The following is a 25,802-nucleotide window of genomic DNA, read 5'->3' as shown; positions in this document are numbered from 1 at the left end:
CAACATACAGTTTAAAGCAAAGGTGGAGGGGTCGAGCACTCACAGAGCTTACAAACTGGAAAAGCACAGAGTGTCTTTCAAATTAATGGCAATTTGTACACAAAAGGCACCGGCAAGTCTAAGATGACATATGTAAAACTCAGAGCAGAATGCCAGGTCCAATTTTGCAAGTTCTATTTAGTCTTCGGCGCTGGAGCCCAGCCAGACCGTCTCTCACTGTTCACTACTGCTTTCGGACTACACTGGTAAAGCTGAGCTGAGCGGCTGCTATCGACTGCCTGGCCCATGAAATCTCAGCATTGCCATCTGGTCCCTATAGCTCTGCAGTCCCAAACAGGAGTGGATTAGAATTACAGCCACAGGCAATCAACTTAAATCTCTTCAGATTCAATTTCCTTACCCATAAAATGGCTGTTGTGATGACATCATCAAATTATATTTTCCATGGAAAAAAGGCACGGGGCAAAAAGTAACACAGAAACTGAGTCATCATCTCTCTCCAGCCACAGCAGACTCTGAAAGTGACTCTTGCTAAGGGAAGTAAGGTCGCAGGGAGAGCAAGACTGGCCACAGATGGCAATACGTAAAGGGTTACCTTGGTCACCAGAAAGCTGAGATTAGTAGATGGCCACTGAACATCTCAAATCCAGTAATCTGCAGACGGTTTACAGAAAGGACATTTCTTGTATTTTAGATTTATTTATGCAAGAAATGCCACTTGAAAATAGTTACTTTTCATAACTTATTTGCGATGTTTTCTCGCTGTCGTGTTATTGCAGTGTCTGAGCTATACACGGAGGCTCCTGACTGTGAGGCACTTGGGAGGAAGACGAGAAGGACTGCAGTGAGTTCAAGGCCAGCCTAGGCCACAGAATAACACCTTATCACACGTAGTATCAGCAACAAGAAGATGCAGGAGCCAGCTGGAAACAACAGAGAACACACATAGAAACAAACAGCATGCAGGTGCCAGCCAGCCATGGCAGAGCCCAGGGGCTGCGCTTCCCAGCCCTTCCTTCTGGAAGTTGGAAAGACCCCAGGAAACCCAGGGAAGCGGAGCAGAGGATGGACGGGGATAGAGAAGCATGGTCATATGCTCATGATCTAACAGCCCCACGCTGGGGTCTTGGCGCCCTAAGGAAAAAACTCAGTCACGACAGGGGCCAGCAAGAGGGCTCAGCGGTTAAAGGCACTTGTTGTCAAGTCTGATGGCCCGAGTTTGATCCCTAGGACCCACATGGTAGAAGGAGAGGATTCCTACAGGCTATCCTTTGACCTCCACTTACAGTTACCTCCCTCCGCACAAAATAAGGAAACGTAATTTATTATTTTTAATGCACTATAAAGTTGCCCAAACAGGACATTCTCCACAGTTAAGTGGAGAGCGGGGACTGACTTTCACACCAACTCTGGTGCCCCATATTTGACCACATCCCCTGGGTGGGGAGGCCTGGTGGCACTCAGAGGAAGGATAGCAGACTACCGAGAAGAGACTTGATACCCTACCATCATATGCAGGGGGAGGAGGTCCCCTCAATCACAGTCATAGGGAAGGAGAATGGGGTGAAAGCGGGGGGGGGGGGGGGAGGAATGGGAGGATGCATGGGATGGGATAGCAAATGAGATGTAATATGAATGATTTTATTTTTCAATTAAAAAAAGTAAAATAAATAAATAAATAAATAAAGTTGCCCAAAATATTTGGAGGAGGGGGGTTGGAGACATAGCTCCCCAGTACTACAAAGGGACTAGTTAGGGTGGGGGTACGGCGGTTGGGGGACAACAACTTAAAGAGTAACAACTGCGGGACATAAGCATCCCAGTCTATGTCTCTAAGGAGTGTGAGCCTCAGTGCTCAGGGCCCAAAATGTCAAGTATGGAGGACAGCGGGGGCAGGACTGAGGGAAGAACAGCACCAGCGGGCACATAAGAGGTGTCTCGCCGTGACGACAAAGTGATGCCAGCACTGGGCTGAGTTCCCAGACTGTTGCTCCCTTCCAGCTATCAGATCTGTGGCTGGGCCACTGGGAAGTAAGAAGTTATCAGCCCAGCAGAAGCCTATTGTGTGGCTGTTGTAGCTAATGAAGGCCAGAGTATGTCACCTCTGCTGCCCTGTTGCTTAAACAGGCTCCATAGCCACTTTAACTAAGACACCAGTCGCGTCACATTTCAAGGAAAGGATTCGGTGCAAGAAACCAAGGCTATGCAGCCCTAATACATGCAGACAGAGGCCATGAGAAGGCTCTGCTACTTGGCATTCTACGAGCAGCCTTCCAGTGGGTCTTCTGATGTGTTCTGTATTCCATTGCTAACGTGGACCTTTAAGCAGGATTCCAAAGTCTATAGTTGTCCAAAGCTTCTTGGAAGGGCTGATACTGATAAACAGCTAACTTCTGGCAGAAACTATCAGAGGATCCAAATAATGCACTCACAATGAATGAGTGAGAAAAGGCACAGAGGAGAGGGGCCCAGGGTGACTCCCACTGTGTGTGATGTGCCAAGTGACTGCTGATCCATATGGCAGTTTTGGAATGCTTCTTAGGAAAGCTGTGACCAGTGTCAACAGGACCCAGGACAACTGTCATAAGCTCTTTTTCTCTCATGGAGGAACTTCACAATGACCTCAGTTAATACGCCATTAAGCTCACAATAAATCCTTTTCTTTCCCTGGGGAAGAGGTGGGGTCATCTGATACTGGAAGCCCTTAACTCAAGGAGATCCCTCATTATGGAACAGAGCCTCAAGGAGGCCCATAGCTGTAGCCTTTCACTCAGTAGTCAGCAGCTAAGACCGCATTACAAAAAGGCCTATGGACTCCATATACTCCTGTGAGGGCAACTAGCCCTTTGCCTGTTCTTTTTACTCTCCCCCACAACCCGACCACCCAGCGTCGTGAAGAAGTGAGCCTTTCTAAATAGAGAATCTCCTCAGAAGCTGGGCACATAGGTTTCCCAGTTAACAGTCTCCTGACTGTTTGGGACAGAGGGATTCACCTCTCACTTGGCACTGGGTGGCATCCAGGCATTTTCTTGGGGGCTTTGACTCTGAGAAAAGCTGAGGAAAAGTAGGACAGAAATATGGCAATGTAATGGTGACTAGGCTATATGGGTAATTCTATGTCAGGACAGGGTCTCACATAGCCCAAGCTGGCCTTGAACCTTGCTATGTAGCCATGGGCCTAGTTTTATGCTGTACTTACTGGGTTTTGACTTTGAAGCTTCAAAGCAGGCTAAGCAAGCATGCAACCAACTGAGCTACGTGCCTGGCTTCTGAGAAGATGCTCCATTTACAAAGTGCTGCTCCTTGGTCCATATCTTTGTACAACACTTGGGCACAGTGAAAAGAGCAGGCAAAAGGCTGGTCATAATCACAAATCAAACTACAGTATAATAGAATATGAGGGTCTTTTACAGTGCTGTATTAGCCAATAACTATTGATTAAAAAGTCACAGCTGAGGGCCACTGAGGAGGCTCGACATTGAAAGGCATATATTGAAAAGCCTGAGTTTGGTCCACAATAGCCACATGGTAGAGGGAAAGAAATCAACTCAAGTTTTCCTCTGACATCTACATGCCCGTCCAGGTATGGGCACTTATACACACTAAGAAACTGCAGAAATAAATTTCATAAAGTCACTACTGAGTTAAAGTTGGACAAGGGAAAATGCCTTTTTCGTTTTTTGGGTTTTTTGTTTTGTTTTGTTTTTAATCCTTTCTTTTTCAGTTTTGGTCCTGTTTCATTTAGGCTGGTATACCAACTGCCTCTGTAAAGCACTTTTCCTGTGGTTTATTACAGCCTGTCAGAGGTCTTAGGCAACAAAGGAACCCATTCCGAAATCCACTGGCAATTTTTCACCAGGCCTTTTGAAACTTAAATCATCAAAGGCATCAGAAACAAGGTCCTTAAGTGGAAAAATCCATGACTTACAGGCCATTGTGTGGTAGATGCTGGGCCAGTACTGGCCGCTGTCTCTTTTCAGCCATACTCGGATGGTTCTGTGGAGACAGAGAGAGACATCACAGTGCTTAGTCATTTATCTTTATTTTAAAATCTTCTGAATGGCAGGTAATAGTGAACTGGACAGAACTGATCATCACCCTAATACTGTAGAATCAACACATACAACGGAACAAAGCCTAACGTCTGTGCAGTGTACTTGTAGTCTTGGCCATCTTTAAACATTTCCATCAGTGGCATTTGACTCCCCAACATCCAACTGCCTCCAGATTTAGTGAAAAGTAAGGCCACCTTGGCAGAGAAAGCTTGTCACAATGCTTTTTAAAAGGCTTATTCTTCAAAATGCACATAAAAGATGTCCAAGTCGTGAGAATGGTCACCTTCGGTGGCTTCCTTGGCCTGCAGCTAGGTTATCTTCTTTTGTGTTTCAGGACAATTGTGTTCTTAATTTTAAAAATTCAACATCTTCTGATCTTATAAAGTTATTCAAAGAGAAATATATACATATACAGATTGAATTTAGTATATTACATATGGTGCACATATTTATATATATAACATGTATTATACATTACACACATATGACCACTATAAGTTATATAATACATAGAAGTCAAGATTTCAAATAATTTTAGTAGCATAGAAATATTCATTGTATAATGACATACAAAGAAATTTGAGAAGTACCAACTACTTTTCTGGGTAAAATACATTGTGTCAACATAGTCACATGTCTGCCTCACCTGGAGACACTGAGGAAAGCAGAGGTACACAAGAAAGAAAAGCTGGGCACAAAGACACGCGCCTACAACTGCAGCATGTGGAAGGCTAGGGCACGACAATGATGCTCATGAGTTAAAGGCCAGCCTAGGACACACAGCAAAAACCTATCCCACAGAAGCACAAGCAGGAAAAGATGAAGGACCATGCTTACGGAAACACAGCGTGTGGGGTGGTGGCGGTGGCGGGGGCCTCAGTCAGTGACAGGCTTGCCTTATCCACAACTCTCAGCCTCCTGCCCTGGAGGAAACTGTCCCACGCTGTGCCTCTGGCCTCTCTTTCATCAGAACACACACAGGGCTATGAGGAAATCCTGTGTGTGTGTGTGCAGGAAAGTGACAGACAAGCAACAGGGCAAAGGGCAGCGTGTGTGTTGAATGCAGAAGGAGAAAGCAACAGGGCCAGCGGGCCACTCCTGTCTGCACCGGGCTTTTCTTGCGCGGTCTCCTCTGGGTACTGTGTTCTAGTAGTGTCCACTTTGCTCACAAGTTTCTCGTCACCCATTGTCACTCTCAGACAATCATGTCTCTGTTGCTAATAATGGGCTGGCAAGGTGACTCACTGGAGAAAGGTGGTTGCCACCAAAAATGAGACCTGAGTTCAATCCTTAGAACATAGTAGAAGGAAAAAAACTGACTTCCCAGGGCTGTCCTCTCGTCTGCATCCCTGTGGCATGCCCCCCTCCCCGCCACATACGTACATATAGACACAGAGATGAAAAAAGGAAAAGTATATTTCTAATGGCAACTCAACAGCTGACACCTGTTGATAACTTTAGACTAAAGTATACAAAAACTAAAGGTTGATATATATTTCCATCTATTTACCTAGTCACTTCCTTCTGAAGTTCAAGGCAAGTAAAACTGTTCCATAGAGAGGAAACTCAAGAATGGCTGGCTGCCTCTGGGGAGGCGGGCAGACTGTGGAGATGTGAGGGAGCTTCCATTAAAGGGAATGGTGGGGCTCTGGGATTTCACCAGTAAAGAGAGCGTGTCCTACACTCTCAAGGTCTGCGCAGACTACTGTGTGTGAGGAAAAGGACACTTCACTTCCTTTCAGCAAGGATCTTCACTTGCAAAGTCGAGGACATGATAACAGAGCACACAACCGTGTTTTCTGTCTGTCTTAAGAGCGATGGGATCTGAGAGGCTGCTAGACCCAGCTACTGGTTTCAGTATATAAGGAGGGCAGAAGGACAGAGGGGCCTGATAAACACAACAACAAAGGTACTTCAAGAGCAAGACTGCAGGAAAGTCTACACACAAGAGACCCAATTCGCTCTACAAATAATTTTCAAGGGACAAGAATCAAGATGGATGGCAAGATTAAGAAACAAATCAAATAATACAATGTGGGAGTCTTATTTGAATCCTGATTTTTAAAAATAACAAAATAAATCATAAAGTAATCAGAAATAGGAACAACAGTAGATAATTGCTGATATTAAAAATGATTCTTTCTCTCTTTTTCTTTTTTCATGACCGGGTTTCTATGTGTACCCTTGGCTGTCCTGGACTCACTTTGTAGACCAGGCTGGCCTCGAACTCACAGAGATCCACCTGCCTCTGCCTCCCGAGTGCTGGGATTACAGGCGTGTGCCACTGTGTCCAACTTATTATATCTTTCTTTAGGTGTAACATGTAGTGGAAGTTTTGGTGTCTTTAAAAACTCAGTTATGTTATGTAAATAGGTTTTTCTTCTAATCCCAAATGTCAGATATGGAGGTGCTTTTAGTTTTCTATAGCTGATAATGACTTCCAGCAGCTCGCAGAGAAGGGCGTGGTCTTTGCCAGCTACAGTTAGTGGAATTCAGAGGACTCAAAAAGGATATGAGTATTAGAGAGGTAAGGGAAGCTCCCATGGGGAGGACGTGTTGGGGTGTTGGAATAGATTAGAGTAGAGAAGGGAGAAAGAGGCATAAGGAACCCAATAAAACAGATTTAGAAGTACATACTACAGTGTCAGTTGTAATTGTCATTGTTTGGGTTTTGGCTTGTTTCGGGAGCTGTCAGTGTCTTGGTTTGATATGGTCTTGTTACCATGTTACCCAGATTGGCTCAGGAAGGACCTCCTCCTACCTCAGCTTCCAGAGTATGGGACTGCAGGTGTGTGCACCATGCCTGGCTGTTTCGTTAAGAAACATAAGGTAATTCGTAAGTATCGCGTTGTCCTTTTTCTGCTGCCCTCAGCACAGTTCAGGGCCTCACCACTCACGCCCTAGTCTCCTCCTATGTAACTTCTGTTCTCTTTCCTGGTGCCCAGCACATCTTCTGCACCCAATACCAACTACACCTCACAAGGAGTCACACTTAGCTCACTCTTCCTGTGCTCAACGTCCACTGGTGCTGTTCTCAAACCTAGGGTCCAAGTGGCAAACTGAGTTCCTGTGACTCCCCAGCTCAGGCCCTGGAAACCAGCGAGCTGCCATAATCCAAGTGGCCACGTGGTCCTCTCAGATTGTGCCTCAGGCCCTCCTCCCTCAGCACTGCACCATGAACTCTCCTAGACAGACGGGTCCTTCTGTGTAGATAGGGTGGATACTATTTTAGCACAACTCCCTCCTCTAAAAACTCACTGGAAGTATAGGGTTACCCTAGAACAGACTCACAAAGGGGCCTTACCTATGCTGGTATACTCCATGCTGCTTACCTCAGAAATGCTACGGCTTCATTTCAGGCAGGAGACGAAGCCAAAGCTGCGTAATAAATAAAAGGCCAACTCCAAGGTGAGGAGCAAAGCCACTCACTGACGCTCCCTCCTGTCCTAATCCAAGGTACAAAGGCTACGCCTGAAGATCAGCTCATGTCCCATGCAGCCCTGCTGTAAAGCTCACTGGCTTTAGTAAACAGGGCCACCAAAGGGTTAAATCTGGCAGCTAACCACTGCTAAGATATTTTAGGGGGTGGTGGCATTTGAGACAGGGTTTCTCTGTGTAGTCTTGGCTGTCCTGGACTCACTTTTGAGACCAGGATAGCCTCAAACTCATAGTGATCTGCCTGCCTCTGCCTCCCTGAGTGCTAGGACTAAAGGTGTGAGCCACTGTCAAGATTTTTAAGCCTCAGGAAGAATATAACACTGGTAACTTGTTAAAACTCTGCCCCACGAAGGTCATGGATTCAGTGGGGTACACATTTCCCTCTGTGATCAGAAGAGGCAACATTCAGACGTCAGGAAACCTGGTGCTGAGGAAACCATCTGAACAGCCCATCTCTTCCACACATGGCTGGATCCCAAAACCGAACCCACACACCTTCAGAATAGTATTTAACCTGGCCCACAGCCAAACTCAGACCCCACTGTGCTAGACTCCGGCATCTGGAGCACTGCATCATTTTTCGTTGCCGAACAAACAGTACACAACTTGGTCGGCACAAATCTGCTCCTGACTAGGACCCAACCAGCAAGCTAGAAACTGAGACTTTTACAGCGTTCCCCTTGAAAACTGCTTATCACGTAACAAAAGAGAAAGAAGGCCGACCTCACTGGGAATCAGGCTCTAGATTTCAGCTTTAGGCCCTTTACCCAGAGTTCTCTTCTTTAAAACACCCCTTTCCCTTCCTGTGCTGCTAACATCTTCCGTGTCTATGGTTCAGCCAAAGCAACATTAAATCTAACTGCGGACACCCTGGGATTCTCAAGGATCTACATGGTAAACAGTTTTCCAATGTCTACAAGTTACGTGGGACTTTGTTGCATTTTATGATCAGGGTGTGTCTCCTTGGCTTGAAGGGGTTATAAAAATAGGCTTCCATTGGGCTAGTTATTAAAACCTCAAGAGATCCCAGGCTAAGAAAACACTGACTACTCAGCAAATTAGAAGCAAAGCCTGCTATCCTGTAAATAGAAAGCAACACTAACTGCTGTGTGATGTTTTCCTAAATGCTAATTACTCAAAACCTTACAGCTATGTAATAGGCCAGCTACACGAAGCACTGAGGCCTGGTGGGCTTGTTGCCTGTAAACCCATATTTTCTGGCAGACCAGTGCTGCTGTGCTCCTCGCCCGAGATGAACGAAGCCAGTGGACTATTTGTTTACTGCTTGACAACTCTACTCCCACACCTAAAGTCAGGTCCTGTTTTCCCCCACACCCTTTCTATTCATTTCTCCATGGTTGCTGGGTTGTCTCCGGTACTCCAAGGCTCTATCAGCCTAAAAAGAAAACGTTCTTAAAAATGTCTTGGAATCATTAGGGTTTCCCCACCAATGTCTGTTTTCAAACAATAGTCTGTTTTTCCGAAAGATACTTGGAATGGAAGTGCCTTTCTTTCTAAGCCTACATAAACAGTTTACAGGTTTCCCCACAGCCCTAACCCTGCGGAGGGCCCCACCACCAACAGAAAAAGAACAGCATGACTCAGCTGGGATCCCTTCCACTGCCACACAAGACTGCATGGCTGCATTTTAAATCCTCCCCACCAAGCGTCTGTGTACTGCACTGCTGTGGAGGATAAGCAAGGAGACAGACAGGAGTGAATGCCCACTGCAGGGCTCTCAGGCTTTCGCCAGCATTCTACATTAGAACATTTTGGCTAGACTTTGGCTGCCTGTCATAAGGTGAGACAAATAATGGCCGGGCCAACAATAAGGAGCACTGGGTAAGGGAGCTGCCTCTGAGCCTGATGGCCTGAGTGTGATGCTCAGAACTCACCCAGTGGGAGAGGAGAAGCAAGCGGCACACATGAGTAAGAGTGTTCCCTTCTTACAAGATGGCGAACGCTGTGGGATTTGGGGATGTCAGGCCTGCGAACTGATTCTGAAGAAATAACTGAATAGGAGAGGGATGGAAAGATGGAGGGAGGGAGAGAGGGAAAGAGGGAGGAAGGGAGAGAGAGAACACAAACTTCCCATTTAAAAGGTAAAAGGTAAAAGGTAAGAATCAAAGATTTGGAGAAAAAGTTACATAATGAAATACTTAATAGCTTAGTCACTAAAAATAACTATGAAGACTAGGAGGTGAGTGAAAATGTATATAAAACGTGGTTTTCTTGTGTAATATTTTACACTTGTAGGTGGAAACCAGAAGACAGCGTAGGGGAGTCAGATGTCTCCTTCTACCATGTCAGTCCTAGGGAACCAAATGTGTCCTCAGGCTTGGTGCCAAGTGCCTTTACCTACCGACCCATCTTTTATGCTAAAAATACCCCATTTTCCTTAAAGGGGTTGAATTAAAGTTACATAACTAAGTTGCACAAGCACACTCTCTGGCTTTGCAGGTATCAGGTGGACAGTGAGGGGAGGGGACACTTGTGTAGCAAACACTGACTCTAGCTCCTTGTTAGCAGCTGAGGACAACAACAGAGCCCATAGGGACCTTGTGGCACACCGACAAGTACACACTCTGCAATGAGTTCCAGGTGCTCAGGGATGGATTTGCCTAGTGTTCAAGTGTGACTATCTAAAATAGGAAACGTAAAAATATTCTGCTCTTTAGGAATGTGTCTGTCAGCATCACCACTGAAAGCAAACAAGGCTGAGGCGCAGAAACTGAGTGAAGGAGTGAGCAGCCATGCATCTTCATGCCCAAGAACCACAGGCAACTTCAATTAAAGGATGGCTACCTTCCCTTCTTTATACAGATTCTAGAGGCTTCTCTGTGCCTCACCAAGGACTCCTCCCAGTGGTCTGCTGGCCATCAATGTGAACTTGTGCCTGGGACAGGCTTGGGAGTCTATGAGGGGTCACAACATTTCCCTGCAGGCCACTGCAGAGCAGGGAAAGAGCTCTGGCCTCCATCCGGAGACATGGACGGAAGTCATTGCTATTGAGGTTCTTGGATGGACTACCCAGACGGGGTCACTCCCAAAGGCGCAGAGCACAGTGCCTGCGGAGGAAAACTAAGAAACCAGATGCAGGAAGGCTGGGAAAGAGAGGATTCTCCGGAAAGGTACCAGGCTCCCTAGTGTGACAGATGTAAGACAGTGAGCCCCTGCTGAGTTCCCATAAGTTCACAGCACTGAGCTGTGATGTACAGACTTCCTGCATTCTAGACCCACACAGTGATTCCTGAGAAGCTCATGATCTGCAGAGTGAGCTGCCTTGCAGGGAGAACGATGAGCATCTTTATCCCCAGTTTATGCTTCAGGAGACAGAAATGGTCAGAAAGCCATCTTTAAAAAAACACAAAGTAAAAACCCACCGTGGTGGTACATGCGTTTAATCTCAGCACTCAGGAGGCGGAGGCAGATGATCTCTGTGAGTTTGAGGCCAGCCTGGTCTACAAAGAAAGTCTAGCACACAGAGAAACCCTGTCTCAAAAAACAAAAAACAAACAAACAAAAAAAAATAACAAACTAAACAAACAAACCCCACACGCTCACATGGCCACTGCAACACACTGCCAGACACTATCCAGCTCTCCTGTTCAAATTTATCCAGTTTTTTTCAAAGAAGGTGATAAAAAAAAACCCTCACAATTTAAAATGTTACAAAAATACAAATCAATAAAAAGCAGCTTTGAATGGCTTAAAAAAAAAAGCACCTTTCCAAAAATTTCCACATATTTTCCACTAAAGCAATAACTCCTAAACAAGCAGACAAAATATTAAGCATTAAATAGTAAGGTTTTCCCCCTTTAAGAGAGATTCAGAGCACAGAAAAATCTAGGTTGAACTAGACTTGAACTCCAAATCTCAAAGTAATCTGACATTTGTGATAAACAGGATGCTAATAAAATCTCTCACTACCTCAAGCTGTGGAGTGAGCTGGACCTAGCACGCAATACAAATGTCAGAGTATGTGAAGTGTGCTCGAATCTTTCCCCCTTCCTGCTCTATGCCCTTTGCCACCTGATTTTACAGCCTTCCCTAGGCAGGCCTGAGTAGGCTGCCTGGCGTCACCATGGCCTATGGTCGACAGTGTGTCTGAAGTGATGGTGGGACTCTTCTGAGAAAGGCCTTTCCTTCTGGGGAGAGGGGTAGCCTGTGGCGGAGGAGCAATGACAGGTGACAGGAAGTGTGTGTGTATTAAGGGAGTGCTGTCCTAGCTGACACCCTCACCAAGCCTGGAACTAGCTAGTTCTCCAGTGGCTGAGTCACACGCATGAGCGAGCCTAGAGTCAGAGGAACCAGGCCTCTGACCCACAGCTCATGACAGTGAATGCCCTGCTGCTTTAAGCTTCTGTTTTGAGGTGATGTGGACATAGCAAAGGCTAAGTAATACAGATAGATAGAATACATTTTAAGATACTTAGAAATCAGACTTCAAAGTTAAAAATAAAAAAGGACTGCTATGTCCTTTGGATGACAGCTTGGGTCAATGATTCACTGGATAGAGGCCCACTGTGCACAGATTCTAAATGAATTCTCTAAAACCCAAGGAGCTCACGGGAACGCACATCATAATACCTGTCACTCTGTCACCCTGTCACCAAGGGGAGGCTTTGGTGTGTTACTTTCCTACAGTGGTCTGTGAACAGCAGACTCCGCACCACAGCTCTGAGTTGGAAGGATGGTTTATTCCACAGAAATTAATGCATGATCTCCTAGAACACCTTATGATGCCTGCATCACCTTGACAACCTTGTGCCCTTTTGTGATCTCCAACAGCACTCAAGTATTTCTGAAGGAGCCCACGGCCAAGCCCACCCACCTCCAACAGCAACACTTATAACCTTTTACAGTTTTCCTCTCAAGACATCAGGAATAAAGCAACTGAAGCACGTTCTAATTTTATGCTGATAATAGGCAGTGTTCAATGAATTAATTAAAAAGCCAATTTCAGAATATACAATATGCTATGAAGTAAGTCTAAGGTCCTAATTTATCTTAGACTTTGGATAAACAGTAACTGGGAAGAAAGCTGGGTTTGTGACTTTTGTAGGGATGCCGATACTTTTGGACTTGGGGCTCTCTGAACACTTCTGTCACTCACAACAAAGGGTCCCATTTCCTAGTCTGGGACCTCTGGAGGATACAGGTAAAAATGTTTCATTCTGGCACCTAGGATGGCTTCTGGAATACTAAACTGTTAGCTTGGAAGGAAGAAGGAAGGACACCATCAACACTTCAGTCTGTCTTTATCACATAAATAGCAATTTCCTCCCGACCAAGTCGCTAGAACTCTGACCTCTTCATTTCCGCTAGAGAACAAAGCGTCTCCTTTGGTAACAGGGAGCCAAAACAGAGAACAGTTGCTGAGTGGCTCTCTAACCCATAAGTTCTAAACCTACAACATGGCCTGGGTTTTAGAGGCCTTAGCCTGGTTTCATGAAAGAAGAATGGACTTATTGTCCGACACTGCGGCAAGGATCAAAGACCTGTGGGGACGGTCTCACGGCCTGCTGCTTTCTTCCAGAGAAGAAGGCTCTTGGGGACCCTGGCACCACCCCAACCAGGAACACCTCTCCCCAAGAATCCACAGACATGTGGCTGAGATGGCTCCTGCAGGTTCTTGTGTGATGGGAGAGACCAGTCCAGATGTAATCTTTTACTACTGGCGTCAGAATGATTTTTGCGTGACTTCCGTGTAAACAAGAAGGCTAAGGAAAATCCCAAGCCCCAGAGGACAGGAATAAATTAGACAAGCTAGGGTCAACATGGGGCCCATGGAACACTCTTTCTTAAGGTAGAAAACAAAACAAACAACAACAAAACCATCAGCTCTACCTGTAGCCCAGCAGAGCTCTCTGGAAACCTAAGATTGAACTAGCCCGGAGGAAGCAGGGTTTGAGTTAGTTTTAAATTCTGCTCTTGGCTCCTTTATCGGTTTGGTGATTCAATCAGACCAGCACTGGACACACTGCTGCAAGCTTTACACTGTTTTAAACACTGGAAGAATTTAAGAGGCCAGCACTCAGCGAGTAAAGACAAGAGTGCTGGCTGGGAACGGCGGAAGGAAGCCGGATCTACGGGGTGGGTGAAAAGGAGGGCTGACACCTAGAAACTCAGGCGGGAACGTGATGGATGGGACAAAAGCAGGACCCCTCAAAATTTAGGCCTTCAAACAATTTCCCCAGTGAGTAAGAAGAAATTACCTAAGCACACAAGGTAGGAAATGTTGGGGCACACATAGTAGTAAGGAAGTACTTTGGGAGTACCCAGGAACCCCAAGAAATCTAGTCCAAGTGGTATTTATTTTCTGCTAAACCAGTCATAGCCTAGTATTCCAAAAGGCTCCCTACCAACACTGACTTCAAGCACCCCCAGTTTCCCCAGAAGCTGGTGGAGATGGATGCTCCTGCCAGCAGGCAAACAGAAAGAGAATGAGATAAGAACAGGGAAATGTCCTGACAGGCGACCTTTCACTCCAAATCTGTGCAAGATCTTTGCAGATTTACTTTGAACTTAAAGGGAACTGTTCTGAGAGAAGTTGTGTGGTCTATGAAGAAATGGCTGACTAGAAAGATGACTTTGAGCTCAGATGGTAGACTGCTTGCCTAGCTCACAGCAAACCCCGTGTTCCAGCCACAGGCGGCACCACACATGGGGGCGGGGCGGGGTGGGGTGGGGCAGGGTAGGGCGGGGTGGGGATGACTCACACATGTAATCCCAGCACTAAAGAGGCTGAACCAGGGGAGTGAAAAGCTCAAGACCATCCTTGGGTAGATAGTGAGCCTGAGGCCACCCGAGCCTACATGAGTGAAACCCTGCCTCAAAAATAAAGACTAAAAAGAGAATAAAATTACTCAATAAAGTGAGTAAGTACCCATTCATGCTCCCTTAACTTTCAGAATAATTTGCTAAGTGCATTTTACATTAAGAAGGTAAGATAATTCTAGAAACCAGTATCATGCGTGACACTGTAACTTTGTTCCTATGGGAGAATGTGTAGGTAAGTAGAGTCAACCAGAAGAAAGCCTACTATACAGCAATGCGAGTGTCTGTCACTCACCCCAGTGGTGCTGGGCGGCTGCTAGCTATGGAGGGCCTGCTGTCTGACCTGCTCTTGGAAGGTACGGGCCTTGTGGGAGGCCAAATTATCAGATGAATAAATCCAGACAACAGCAACAAACTCCTGGCTCTAAGTGGGGGAAGCTGAGAAAGGCCAACAGGGCAAAATTACCGCAGGTGGAAAGAGAAGTAGACGCAGCCCTAAAAGGCTAGGATGTGGGAGGCGGGGAAGATGCACAGAGTCTCTGTGAGGAAAGGTGTCAGACGTTAATGGGACAGAGAACACACTGCCAAGAAGCACTGAAAAGTCAGAAATAGATGTGGAAAGAAACTTGGGGACAGAATAATTATAAGGTCCCCTACATCCTATTACAGACAATGATGACACACAGCATTAGCGAAAGATCATGACCAGGAAAAAGATACTGTAAAATCCATTTTGGAGATATGAGTGTGGCAAGACAGATTCGAGTAGGGCATGCCAGGACTCACAAACTCCTCATGGAGGTGGCTGTGGTGATCAAGGTTTTACAGTGCTGAAGAAGCAAGGACAAGACAGGAGGTGAAAATGCAGCAGTCAGGCCTGAGTCAGCTGCCCTGCCTTCAAGGGGTGTCTCTGACCTTGGATTTCTAGAAGGGTCCCAACATTCTCTAAACAGAATGGTGGCTGACCCTCTTTAATGTTCGTATAAAATATGTGAGTTATGTTCCACACTTGTTTTTCTTTTTAAGAGTCCAGACTTTTGGTATATGCTAGGGAGAGGGTGCTTGCTATGTAACTGGCCCCCGATTAACACTTGGCATACAGTCTCCGCTGAACTCCCCTAACAAGTAGTAACACAAGGGGTCACATGATTCAGCAATGGGTGACTCTGTAGAGGGGATTCCCAGAAGCTCGATCTCGTGTCTCCATCTCCCCTGCATTTGCTGGACTTATGCTGTGCCCTGGGACGACAATATGCCATGGCTGTGGACTGTTGTGAGGTGTGAGTCCCACCAGTCAATCAAAGGACCTGATCTCAGGGTCCTCTGACACAGCAGGGGAGAGATCGACAAGGGACATGCACATAACTGAAATGACTTGTAACTGATCAAATAAGGAAATAAAGAAAAGGCATGACTCAAAGTCAGTTATAAAAGCTTGCCTTGTAATTTACTCTCAAATGCCTTATTTAGGGCAGGAAATTTTTTTTGCATTTTATTCATATGCACATTTATGTACACCATAACACATACACACACACACACACACACACACACACACACACACACACACACGGCAGGAATTTTTTTTTTTTTTTTTTTTTTTAGCTTTTGATGACATAAAGGAAATTAAATAGAAAATAATGGGAATGAAATCACAACTGCTGGCCCTTGTGCCAGGATCAATCCTAAGTGCTTTCCATCTAAGTCATCAATCTGTCAGCTCTTCATACACCCGATGACACTACTCTATCTGCACTCTGCAGCTGACAAGACCGTGATGCAAAAGGACTAAGTAACTTGTCCAAGGTCACATGACTTGGAGTCAGACTCCAGCTCCCCTGCCCCCCCCTGCCCCCCCCTGCCCCCCCCCCCCAGCCCAGGCCTCTGTTTTCAATTACACTATAAAAAGAACATGTGCAGCAGTGAGGGGTCGCCCTGACACTGGAGAGTCACCGCACTCACTCCCAGGCTGGCTTCCTGCTGCCTCCCTCTTCACTTTATTAGTTTGTTGCCAACAAACTAAAGGATGTACTTTTAGGCCTTGCATGACAACCACCCGGGACAAATGAGCGGCTTCCGGCTACAACAGATTTTCCTTCTAAGCACTTTATCTAAAAGCTAGGCTTAGAGTCAGACCCTATAAGTAATTAGAAAACACATATATTTTCCCACAAGCCATGTTAGTATGTTTGTAAGTGTTCAAAGGCAGTTTGGAGACACGGCTCAGTTGGTAGAGCTCTTGCCAAATATGCACAAAATCACGGGTTCGATCCCCAACACTGCATAAACCTGGCTTGGTGGCACATGCCTGTGATCCCAGAAGGCCTGGGCTACATGAGATTCTGTCCAAAAAAAAAAAAAAGTAATGTATAACAGGCAACAAACACACTAGATTAAATAAGAAAAAGACTATAAAAATATTGAAAAATTGAGGCTTTTGTTTTTGTTTTTGTACTTTGACTCTTTTTTTTTTTTTTTTCAAAACCAGCTTCCACACAGCACATGAAAACACAGATCTGTCATTGTTCAACTTAGGCCAAAGAAAACCGAGGTCACTGCTGAAATCGATGCTGGGCCTGCAGGCTCCTGGAGCAGTAGCAGGGGACTAAGGCTCATCTCTAACCTTGTCAAAACGGAGACAGCAGGTCTGCAGCCTTTACTTAACGAGAAAGCTTTGTAACGGGAGTTTGCATGTTTGAATACATCTATCATTTCACTAGCTGACTGTCTACATTTTTTTGTGCAGTTCTAGCAGAGTCCAAAAGCAGGCATGTGTCTGGGGAGTCGGCCCCTGCCCCTTCAGCCTCACAGAGATCAGCTCGCCGCCCCCACAACCCCTGCAAAGGCAATCTCTGCTTCAGTCTCCCCTGGCCCTAAAACCCCCACCCCCGCCCCTGTTGGATAATAACTGCTGTGATTCCAATTCTTAAACTTACCGCTGAACTTCCTTTGATGGTGGTCTTCACTTCATTTCCTCAACTGTTACAGACTCACAGCTCAAATAATTGTGGGTTCGAAAGTTTAGGACCCCAACTAAACCTTAGTATTTACATTGACTTAATAGTCTTCAGAAGGTGGATTATATTGAGCTGATATGTGTGGTCTGATTTTATTGGAAAAGAGGTGGGTGCTATGCTTTGAATGTGCGTGTGTTTGTGTGTGTGGTGCACATGTGAGTGTGCAAGACCCACCTGTCTGTGTCTCCCAGCCAGGGGCTACAGGCATGCACAGACATGTCCAGCTTCGTATTTGGGGGGCTAGAGATTTGAACTCAGATCCTCAGGCTTGCAGAACAAGTATTCTTACTGACTAAGCCATCTCCCCAGCTCCACGGTTATGTCTTATATGTCCCCCAAAGGATACTTTTCTAAAAGGTTTAATCCCCAGCTGGTGATGCTATCAGGAGGTATAGGAAATCTCAGGATGTGGTTGGAGTAAGGGACTGGGGGGGGGTTAGCGGCGGGGGGGGGGGTGCCTTTGAGGAGCACATTGAGACCCTGGCCCTGTCTCTTCGGTGTCCTCTGCCGTGCTCTCCCTTCAATGACACACTGCCCTGCCAAAGGTCCAAAAGCCACAAGACTGAGTGAGCACAACTTGAAACCCTTGAGCCAAAATAATATTTTTCTTCTCTCAAGTTGCCTACCTCAGGCATTCTGTCACAGTGACAGAGACAGTACCTAATAGTATGTGGGTATCCATCAAATAACTCTAGAGAAATAAACCAAAACTGCTGGAAAGGGGTGGGGGAAGAAGGCTGGAGAGATGGTTCAGCAGTTAAGAGCATGTCCTAAGGGCTGGAGTTCTCAGAACCCAAACCCTCCTGGAGCTCCAGCAGCACGGAGTCCAGAGCCTTCTTCTGAGAGCACCTGCATTCCCAGTGCACAGATCCACATATGCGCACGATTTAAAAAGAAGTCTTCTTTTAAGGGAGGGTATAAAGAACATTCTCCTTCGATGATCGAAGTCCAACCCTCCTTTCTTGCCCAACATTGGTGCTTAGAGTGTGGTCCCTGGGTCAGCAGTAGCCCTTAGGAACTTGACAGAAATGCCAGCTCTCTCGGGGAACCCCACTCCAAAACTCAACTTTCCTCATCAGAACCTCCAGGAGTCTGGCCCAATAGGCACTGGTTCAAAGAACTCCAAGAGATCCTCTCAATGCTCAAGGGTGAGAACCACTTTCTAAAGGGCAGAAAGACTAGTGACTGGGTCTGTGTACCACAGTTGAGCAGTCACCCTGGCGTTAAAGGATGCTGAGCTATGGGCCTGGCACGGATCCATATGCCAATGGTATCTTTTGCCCTGCCAACGTGACTGCAGATAGTTTCAAATGTTCCCCAGGATCCAGCACTTACTGGCCTCGCTGGCACGGACTTTGGAAAAGTGAGCCCTGACGTCAGGAAGCCCCTTGAGTCTTTAGTTTTTTCCCTTCAGGACATCCTCCTTCTCTGTGGCTTTTCTGCAATAAATTAACTTCAGCTGCATCCTGCTACAGATCTTCCAACTTACGTCCCTACCCACACTTGTGGAAGTACCCACCTACAACCCCAGCATTCAGGAGGCTGAGACAGACGGATCACCAGTCCGAGGCCAGCCTGGGCTACATAGTGAGACCTTGTCTCAAAAACAAAAAAATAAAGGATGTGGTGGCACAAGCCCAGAGTGCTGGCAATTAGGGGGTGGAGGCAGGAAAGTCCGGAGCTTAAGATCATCCTTAGCTGCATAGTATATTCAAGGCCAGCCTGGGTTACAGGAAATCCTGAGTAAAAAGCAAATTAAAAAAGGGCCGATAAGAAAGCTCAGCCTGTCTGCCCACAGGCACACGCTGGTAAGCATGCATCCAAACTCATATATAGATTATTCACCACACAAATAAAGGTATACAAAAAGTTACTTTTGTAAGTATTAAAGCACAAGGTGCAAAAGTTGCATTAAAAAGGTGAAAGCCAATTTTTTTAAATCCTGAAAATTAACAAAAAGGAAGGCTCACTGATCAAGGCAAAAAGTGAATCCTGTCGTTCGTATTTGCTGCTGGCACTCAATTGCTGACTGATGGAGCCTGGGCTCAGCTTCTTCTAATGCACAGAGGCGCATAGCTCAAAGAACTTGGGCCCGAAGTAGAAGAACTGGGTTCAAACCCCAGTCCTACCACTTAATAGCTTTGTGGTCTCGGCAATTATTACATCAGTGTGGTTTGTGCCTCAGTTTTCTGACCCGTCAAATGGCTGTCAGAATACGGTATGTTTGCCTTACGTTCCATAATACTCTTGGCAAGACCTGACAGAGTATCCTCAACTACTGCTACCTTTGCAGGGAAAGAGACAAATATTCACAGTGTATGGGATAAATAAAGACTGCAAAGAATCCATCTATTCAGATCAAGTTTTAGTACCAAAGTTTAGCTTTCAGGAGACTTCCACACACAGGCACTTCCTACTTAGAAAATGTATTGAGCTGTAGAACTGGTGATCAGGAAAAATAGGCTGCACTGATCTCATGGGGGGATGTGAGCTTGGATGTAATAACACACACACATACACAGACATATACACACATACCCAAATTTTGTGCTGGAAGAAAAGGGACTTTGAAAGAGTTAGCTAACCGCCATTTCTAAAATATACATTCCAATCACATCCTTTGCTTGGTTTTTTTTTAGAGTTTGTCCCTGACTGCAAAATAAACTGCAAGTTCCTAAGAAAGCCATATCACAATTCTTTCCCAGAACTGAGCCCTACCCTTCCAAGACCTCGGCCCTCTGCGGCCATGGCCTCCCGCCCACCCCCGGCTCCGGTCACTTTAAAACATCTCCAGTCCCTTACAACTTCCCATCCCCTTCTGTCCTTTCCCTCTGCCTGGAACCAGGATACGCACCCCTCCCTTCTACAAACCACGCCTTCATCCATAAGGACCTCCTTATACAGATGGCTCTTGAATCCAGCCCAAGGAGTTTCTTCCTTCTGTGTTTTCCAGCCATCTGGGGAGCTGAGTAGATGGGGCCATGTCCTCAGTAAACTGCTCATCACTTAGAAAGAGCTGTTTTAACGCCAGCCACCTTTCTTACAGTGATGGTGGAGGCAAATGGACAGGCACGTCTGACATTCTTGGCTGAATAATGCACTCCAGTGACCTCAGTCCTCAGACATAATATATATAGGCTTCCTTGGGTCAAGGGCCATAAAAAACAGTACATCAGAAGTTATACAAGCCAGGGCCTCACACTCATCCGATACAGTAGTCCTCAATGAGTGAATGAATGAATGAATGAATGAATGACAAGTATGAGAAATGATGGTGGGAAAAATAGGACCAAAACAAAACAAAACACAGCCCATACTTTCATTAAGTGCCATGAATTGTGGCACCCACAAAAAGAAAAAAAAAAAGGTTTAAAATACACATCGGAAACCTTCAGTAGCAACTCCTTGGTGGTCCAGTCATTTGCCAGGATCCTCCAGGACAGCTGAGCAGGAGTGAAAAAAAAAAAAAAACCAAGCTGACCCAAGACTCCCCTGAACATGTGAAAAGCAGCTTAGTAATCACTTTCAGTAAGATCTTTATTAGCACTGTTCCTGTCCAGCACTCTCAGACATTCAGCAATTTACCCAACAGGCATGAGTCACAAATAAAATATTTCACCAAATAAAGCCGGCTGGGTTTAATATTAATAAACCGTTGTCTGAATTCGTGTGTCACACAAGCACCACTACTCTGCCATTTGCCTTGTTCGCATTCCCCTCTTCCTAGGCTCCTGTTCCCACTCTGCTCACACAACTTCTGCTGCACACACCCCAGGCAAAGAGCCTACCAGTCACATACCGCCTTGTCTGAGGTGAGTTACATGCAAACTGGAGGGGGAAATGAGCTAAATACCTGAGGGGGAAAAAATCCCCAATTAAGCTCATTCAAAAGGCAAATACAAAGGTCCAGAAGGAGCTGTGGGCTTCAAGTTTCCTTTTTCCATTCAGAGCAGGTCCTCAACTTCACTCGCCTTAAAAGGTACCAAGACAAAAGGCTGCCGCCCCCCCACCCTCCACCCCCCACCCCCCACACCCCCCCACCCCACCCTCACCCCCCGCCTTCCCAGCTTTGAGAGAAGAATATCTTCTCCAAAGCCCTTCCAGTTTGGGCTTTTCACTGCCTAAGACTACAGGGAAACTGCTTCCCTCAACTGTGCTTTAAATGGTTAAAGTTTCAAACTTGCTACAATGCTAAAAACAAGGGCTATTTCCCCACTCAGTTCACACAGCCCTGAAAACCCGAGGGCAGATGACAAGTCCGGGGGTTCCATGTGTGCCTTCCTCAGGATTTCCTTGACTCAGAGAAACTAGTTAACACCTTTGTGGCTTCAGTTCCCTCTCGGATAAAATGAAATCACTGGACCAAATGAGTCTTTTCCGAAGTGTTGTTAGTGACTGGCAAAATGTAGGGACACTCAGAACAGGGCTGTTTTAGTCTTGTAAATGACATTGTTTCTTACTTACGAAAATAAATTACTTGTAAATAAAATTGCTTACTTGTAAATAACTTATCTTTTAAAAATACATGCATCCGATCTTTTAAAAATGAAAACACTATCTGGTCAATTAAGAGTTCAGATAGTTCTAGCAACTGTGGTTACACGGGGGAGGGGGGGGAGGGGGGGATGCAGCTGCCCATGAGGCCAGGTGAAGCACTGTTTAAAGGTATAGCCCCCAACCCCAACCTCTAAACAAACTAGAAGGAAAAGGTGAGTGCCCCAGGAGTTTCTTGTAAGGAACAAACACCCGCACCAGGTCCCAAGGTCCCAAGCCGCTAGTCCTCTGGGACTTGGAACCGACCCAGGAGAACGCCCAGGAGGAAGATACAGGAGGCAAAGGTCCGAGGTTGGAGCAGCTCTATGGGACAGGATTCGGGCGGCAGAGGGACAAGAGGCTGGCTAGAAGCGCAGACAACTGTCATCCTGAGTTGTAGGGGTGCATTGGGAACCCTGGACTAGGGGCCTGCGGTGGGAGCATTTTTCCCCCCTAGAAGGGACATGGAGGGATTAAGTCCCAGAGGGGCAGGGTGCGGTGAGGGTCCTTAACTGAAGACGTAGGGAGGAAGATCCTGGACTGAAGAAGCCCTGTGAGACCTAGGATGTCAGGATGTTGGAGAGTTATACATCAGGGTCCTGAGCTGGATGGGCCTGTGGGTTCCGGGCTAGACGGTAATAGTGAGACGGGGTCCCGGGACTCGGCGGGCGGGGGGGAGGGGGAGCTGTAGGGGTGGTCAGTGGTTTAGAACAAGGTCCAGGAATGAAAGAGTCTGTGAGCCGGGGTCCCGTGATAAAGAGGTGCTGTGGTACCAGGTCTCGGACGAAAGGGTGCAGTGAGAGACGGTCCCGGGCTGAAAGGAGCGCGTAGGGCTTCCCAGGACTAAAGGCGCGCGCAGGGGAAGAGATCTCAGACTGGAGGAGTAAGACAGACCAGCTTGACGGCACCCGGATCTCTGCAGGGACGCGGGACTTGGGGGTTAGGCCCTCGATCCGGGGTGACTACAGGAAAGGAGGCAGAGCCGGGGACCCCACGGTCCCCACGCCTCGTGGTGGTCCCCCCCCTCCTCGCGCCCTGGACCCCGTGCGCGCTCCCAGACCCTACCTGTCCTCGCTAGCGGTGATCACGCCGTCCTCCTTGGGGATGAGCAGCGCGGCCGTGACGGCGTCCTGGTGACCCTCTATCTTGCTCAGCAGCACCGGGCGGCTGCTCTGCGGCCTGGAGTGGATCTCGGCCGCCATGTTCGCGCCGGGGCCTCCCCCGCGGGCGGCCCATCAGCTGACCGCCAGGCGGGGACGCGCCGGTTGCTTAGGGCAACCCGGCCGCGTGTGCGCCACGCTGCCGTAAGTTCGCGAGTACCGCCGCAGATACTGTATTGCCTAGTGAAGCCGCGCTATTCAATTCTGTTATCCGAGAGAGAAGCCCAGAAAAGCCTGGACCTTTAAAAAGCCAAACCTTTCTCCCGGAAACGGATCGAGCTGAGCAGTAGCAGAGCATAGGCACCTGCCCTCAAACAATATCACACTGTATCCACCCTCAGAAGCCATTGTTTGAAAGACACTTCCCAATTTCAGGCGTGTTAAAAGGTGAGAAAAGGGTTCATCTTAGACTATTTGAGTTGCAGTAAATGACACTGAATAGTGAGCACACTCTGGCTTCTTTACAAGGATTATCTCGATACGGTTCAATTTTAGAGATGGAGATGGTGAATGCTTTTGTCTCAAAACTGAACGGCAGAAAGTCTACTCCGAGCTTAACGTGGCATAGCTATGAGAAAAACGCAAGCAGCCCTAACCGCTGAGAGCTGGGGCTGTTACCATCATCGAAGTGTTCATAGCCTATGCCGGTTGAAGACAGAGACACAGCATAATTCTACCCTATGATCGTTAATGTTGCACAAATTACATTGACGAAACACTCTCCTGTCCGGAAGACTGTGATTACTTTTTTTTTTTCCCAGTTACAGCTCTCTCTTCCATCTAGTCTTGATCCATCTAGTAAGATGTTAAAAAATACAATTTTATATATACCTCCCACCCCACCCAACTCCACCCCCTACCAACTTCCTGTCCAAAGGACAGCGTCTTCCCTTAAATCTTCCCCCAAATTACCTAACACCAACTCACATTCTACAGTTGCCTTTCCACCCAGATGCCAAATGGCTTCCTCCCCATGAGGCAACCCTCTTCCCACAAACAGCCAACCTGGCTTGCTCAACTTCAGGTGGGTTCCTGGTGGGTTTTGGCAGAGGACAATGATAGTAAGTTTAAAACGCCGTATATGAGAGACCCAGTCAAACCTTCAGGCAGCTAGCTCCCTTTCAGCTCTTCATCCCACACACATGTGACTCTACCACCCAAACTGCAGTACAGCACTAGAAACTAACCTGTGGATACAGAGGCCATGGGTTCCTGACCCACAAACTATCAGTCAAAGTAACTCCTTTCTTCCTTCAATTGCCTTTTGTCAGGTACTTTATGTCACCGCAGTGAAAAAAAATAAGTAATTAATTCAGTGGTAGAACGCTTTCTTGCCATGTACGAGGACACTTCCAGAGAGGTAGAACAGAGTGGGCTAAAGGGAGGTGAAGCATTGCTGCCAGTGGGGACCTCCTTGATCTCAGAAAGCTAAGGATTCAAATAGCGTGAGGAAGTCCCTGAAACTGAGCAGATTCTCTAGGCCCCTCCCTCTCTGAGCATCTGGAGAAGTAGTAAAAAACAAAACAAAACAAAAAAAACTCCACCACCATCACCACCATAACCACAACAAAAATGGCTGAGAGACACTGTTAGATAAGCCAACCTGCCAAGCAGACTCTGGGACAAGCTAACCTGCTGGGAGGAACAGAGACCTGCATAGCAGCTATGACCAGCCAAGGCAGTGCCCTGGAAGAGGCTCGTGTCAACTAAACTACATAAGCAGGACACTCTCCAACCTGTGGACCCACCTGAGGCTGTACACGGTGCTCTGGGTTTCTAGCTTTCATGAGCTGTCACCCATGCTCAAGTGACATAACTGTCACTTGTGTCATTTCTGCTCCCAGAATTAACACTTCACTCATATGCTCTTGTAAGTAACCCCAATAAAACTCACTGGTTCAACAAATTGGATTTTAGTAGTATCCATATTTTGGTGTGTTGTTGGTTCCCTATCTAGGGAACGTAGACATTAGTTCATGTTTCCCCAGGAATAGTGTCATATGAGCTACACTAACAACAGAGAGACAGAGACAGAGACAGAAAAGAGAAAGGGCTGACATTCCACTGAAGGAAACGAATAAGTGAAATGCATTAACCCATATGCGATGTTAGACAATGTTGGATGCAATAAAGAAAATAAAGCAACGGGGTAGCATGGACTGTAAGGGTGTTACAGTTCTGACTAGGGCGGTAGGGAGAATGCACGGATGACTGCAGAGAGCCACCTTCGGGGAAGAGGTATGGCCACAGGCTCTAGCCTTCGGGTGCTTCAGAATGGGCTTCAGCTATTGAGAGAGCAACATTCACACCTGCATGACATCAGGACACATTGCTAGGCAATACTCCAGAGCTCTCTCTTGGCCTGAGCAGCCTGATATTACCAACGACTATTGCTAGCACCCTCCCCTTCGCAGGTGTTAAGCTCTAAAGGTTTCCTGGGTGCCAACTTCTAGCTTAGATTTTCCTTATAAAGAATACAACCTTAGGCCGGTGATCAGTGAAGGCCTCCTTACAAAGACGTTTGAGCCAGTAAGGAAGCAAGCCGTATGGAGAGTGGGCAAAGTGCTATCCTGGACAAGAAAATAGAACATGCTGTGGCCCAGAGGTGAGCAGAGCTGGGGTTCTATGGGGACAGGACAGCAACCAGTGATTCTGGGGGAGGGTGAGGTGGGAGGGCGAGAGATAAGACAAAGTAGAGAATACTCAGCCAGGAGACATTGTAAAGATTTTTGGGTTTTTTTTCTTCCTATGTGTCTGGAGGCCCATAGCAGATTTTGGGGAGGCAGAACAAATCTGCTTTTAGGTTTTAGCTTTGGTTT

At 46.7% G+C, this 25,802-nt stretch overlaps 1 protein-coding gene across 1 annotated transcript in view; it reads right to left on the bottom strand.

The window, feature by feature from the left end:
- WDFY1 (WD repeat and FYVE domain containing 1) overlaps positions 1-23,087 on the bottom strand; it is a 49,772-nt gene extending 26,685 nt beyond the window's left edge. Inside the window, exons 1-2 of the mRNA XM_084779483.1 lie at positions 22,889-23,087; positions 3,929-3,996 (exon numbers count right to left, since the gene is read on the bottom strand). Coding sequence (XP_084635609.1) covers positions 3,929-3,996; positions 22,889-23,025 — 205 coding nt within the window. The 5' untranslated portion in view covers positions 23,026-23,087. The remainder of the gene's footprint in view (positions 1-3,928; positions 3,997-22,888) is intronic.
- Positions 23,088-25,802: the final 2,715 nt, after the last annotated feature.

Source organism: Acomys minous (genome assembly GCF_964271855.1).
Source record: "Acomys minous genome assembly, chromosome: 4".
Lineage (NCBI taxonomy): Eukaryota > Metazoa > Chordata > Mammalia > Rodentia > Muridae > Acomys > Acomys minous.
This window is presented reverse-complemented; position numbering and strand designations above follow the sequence as displayed.